This window comes from Gymnoscopelus braueri (assembly GCF_963280865.1).
Source record: "Gymnoscopelus braueri genome assembly, chromosome: 13".
NCBI lineage: Eukaryota > Metazoa > Chordata > Actinopteri > Myctophiformes > Myctophidae > Gymnoscopelus > Gymnoscopelus braueri.
In genome coordinates, this window is record NC_137615.1 from 30,786,564 (window position 1) to 30,789,533 (window position 2,970).

At 47.4% G+C, this 2,970-nt stretch overlaps 1 protein-coding gene across 1 annotated transcript; it reads left to right on the top strand.

Annotated features, from left to right (window-relative positions):
* Nucleotides 1-308: 308 nt before the first annotated feature.
* Nucleotides 309-1,233, top strand: LOC308099507 (globoside alpha-1,3-N-acetylgalactosaminyltransferase 1-like; the record flags this gene model as incomplete). Its single annotated transcript, XM_080448251.1, is given in 2 exon segments — nt 309-1,063; nt 1,065-1,233. Coding segments are annotated over 2 exon segments (924 nt in total).
* Between the last annotated feature and the right edge of the window lie 1,737 nt (nt 1,234-2,970).

Below are 2,970 nucleotides of genomic sequence, written 5' to 3' on the forward strand. Positions count from 1 at the left end.
TATACAAATGAACGCTCTTATGTGGAGTTATCCGACCTATATCCAACGTAAACTCCATATATGGAGATAGCTTACATCAGTAAGATGTCTCGAGCATCCAGCCAAGCACTATATAAATGGTGAACTCAATATTTCCGCGTCCAAGAGCAGAATTATTCAACTTAGTAACTAAGTCATTCACTCTTTGACTATCTCTAATTCTCAAGACGGTCTTGAGGATGGTCATGGCTCCGCCACTGGCTCGCCCTCGAACTAGCTGGTTCCCGCCACCAGACAAAAGAAGGGCCTTTTGTCTAATAGTCACAGGGATGTTGGCCTCCGCCGCGGTTATCCTAATCCACAGGTCTTTGAATTGGAAGAATGAGGAATATCTTCGCTTCGACAAACCGAGCACCCTGACTGGACGCACCGACGTTGTCGCGATGACGCCCTGGTTAGCTCCGATCATATGGGAATCCACATTCGAACCCGCGTTGTTGGATGGCATCTACAAACCCTGCGACATCACCGTGGCAGTTACAGTTTTTTCCGTTGGTGAATACATACAATTCCTCAAGGATTTCCTGGAAACCGCAGAGAGGTACTTCTTCGTGGGATTTAAAGTCCATTATTACGTCTTTACGGATAGGCCAGAGCAAGTCCCCTCCGTTAAGATGGCTGCAGGACGGGAGTTGTTTGTCAAGCCAGCGCCAAACTCAAAACGCTGGGAGGAGATAACAGCCAGCAGGTCAAAAATTATTGCTAATTTTATCGAAACGGAGCTGCGCGATGGCGCCGACTACATCTTCTGTTTTGACGTCGATTCGAAGTTCCATGACCGCTGGGGATCTGAAACTCTAGGTAAGCTGGTCGCCGTGTTGCACTTTAATCACTTCACCCATGAGCGCAGCCAGTTCATCTTCGAACGCAGACCGGAGTCTAAAGCATACATGTCCGCCGACGAGGGCGACTTCTACTACGGCGGGGGCGTGTTTGGAGGGGAGCCGGCGTCCGTCCATCACATGCTGTCGACGTGCAGCGACAACTTTGAGCTGGACGCCCAGCGGGGCATCGAGGCAGCGTGGCCATCTGAACGCCTACCTTTGGCGCCACAAACCCACCAAGATTCTGTCTCCAGAGTATCAGTGGCATGACGTCCACGCCAGAAAGCCAGAGATCAAAATAATCAGATTCTCTGCAATCATTAAGGACTACCGTAAGGTACGTCCAGGATGGACTGGCGGCCCGATGTAGGAAGAGAGTCATCAGCAGGGCCGGCGCGTCCATACTAGAGCTGGGATACCCGACATAAACTGTCGGGTACCGACGGGCCGTGCACGGGTCGGACGCATTTGCATAATTGGTGGTCGGAATTCAATTCGGATCGGTCATATTGTTGATATATAGAAAATAAAGTGTAAAAATACGGTCCGCCTGGGATAAACACCAAAGAAAGAGGCTCACCCGTGTCTGTTCTACTTCCTGGTTTACGTGACAACGCACAGTGCGTTGTCACGTAAGAGACTAGCATGTTGGGGACTAGCATGTTGGGGCCAGCGGAGGTATAAGTTAACTTGTCTTCTGGCAAGTTTATTACAACTGAAAACTTAAACGGCGGTGTGGAAGCATTTCAGCTTACTCGTTAATGCAGACACGAACGATGCCGTTGGCTTTGTGAAGTGCAAAGGTTGCGGCGACCTGATGCATTATGACAGCAAGCGGACTGGTAATATAGCCCTGAATCGACATCTGGATAGTGTGTCATATATGTGAATATATAGTGAAAAAAAACGTCGGTTCCGGGCCCCGGTTCGGACGCATATTAATAATTAATGGTCGGGCTCGATTCGGGTCGGACACAAAGCTGTCTGTTACGGGTCGTATTCGGGCTGAAAAAATCAGCCCCATCCCAGCTCTAGTCCATACAGGCGACCTAGGTGACCGCCTAGAGGCTAGAGCGGCAGTTTGGAGAGGCGGAAAAAAGTGTGTTGTTACTGTTATGTTACTGTTCAACATATTGTTGAACAGTTAATGCAAGTAATTAATGCAAAAAATAAAAATAACAATCACTTTGAAATGCAATCACCCTTCCCCTGTTGCTAATAATGTACTGTAGGGTTCATGGACTCACATGCGCCACATCGTGGCCGATCAGCCACACTACACCTTAAAAAAGGTGTCAAATGTGGCACCACCAAGTAGTAGAAACCCATAAAGGGCTTATAGAGGACATGACAAACACAAATACCTTGAGTGCAGTTCTGTGTGTGTGTGTGTGTGTGTGTGTGTGTGTGTGTGTGTGTGTGTGTGTGTGTGTGTGTGTGTGTGTGTGTGTGTGTGTGTGTGTGTGTGTGTGTGTGTGTGTGTGTGTGTGTGTGTGTGTGTGTAGCTATATTAAATGGTAGATGGAGAGGCTTGATTCATCAGGCCGGCCCTCAGTCTATGTTTAAAGTTACTGAGTGAAGATGAGGAGTTGGCAATAAGAAACCAATAAGTGACCACAGTGACCAGCACCGTGACTGGGCTTATCAGATGATACAGTCTTGGGAAACTATCAAAATCAAATGTGACAAGACAAGTGATTTTATGTGTAGACAGATGTGTATACAGTATACTGTACGTATTTTATCATAAAATGAAACCATGCCATCATTACACACTCTAACCATCAAGTTCAAGATCATTCAATCATCTATACAGGGTCACCATGAGCAGCCCAGGTTCCTCGAACTCTCCCTGCTTGAAGTATAATACATGTGATGCATCTCCATTTTATCTTCCTGAGATACAAATGGAGGGAGGGCGTTGTTACATAAACCTCCTGTTAAGAGTCGACATATTCTGATGGCGACAAACCCGGTGACACACACACACACACACACACACACACACACACACACACACACACACACACACACACACACACACACACACACACACACACACACACACACACACACACACACACACACACACACACACACACACACA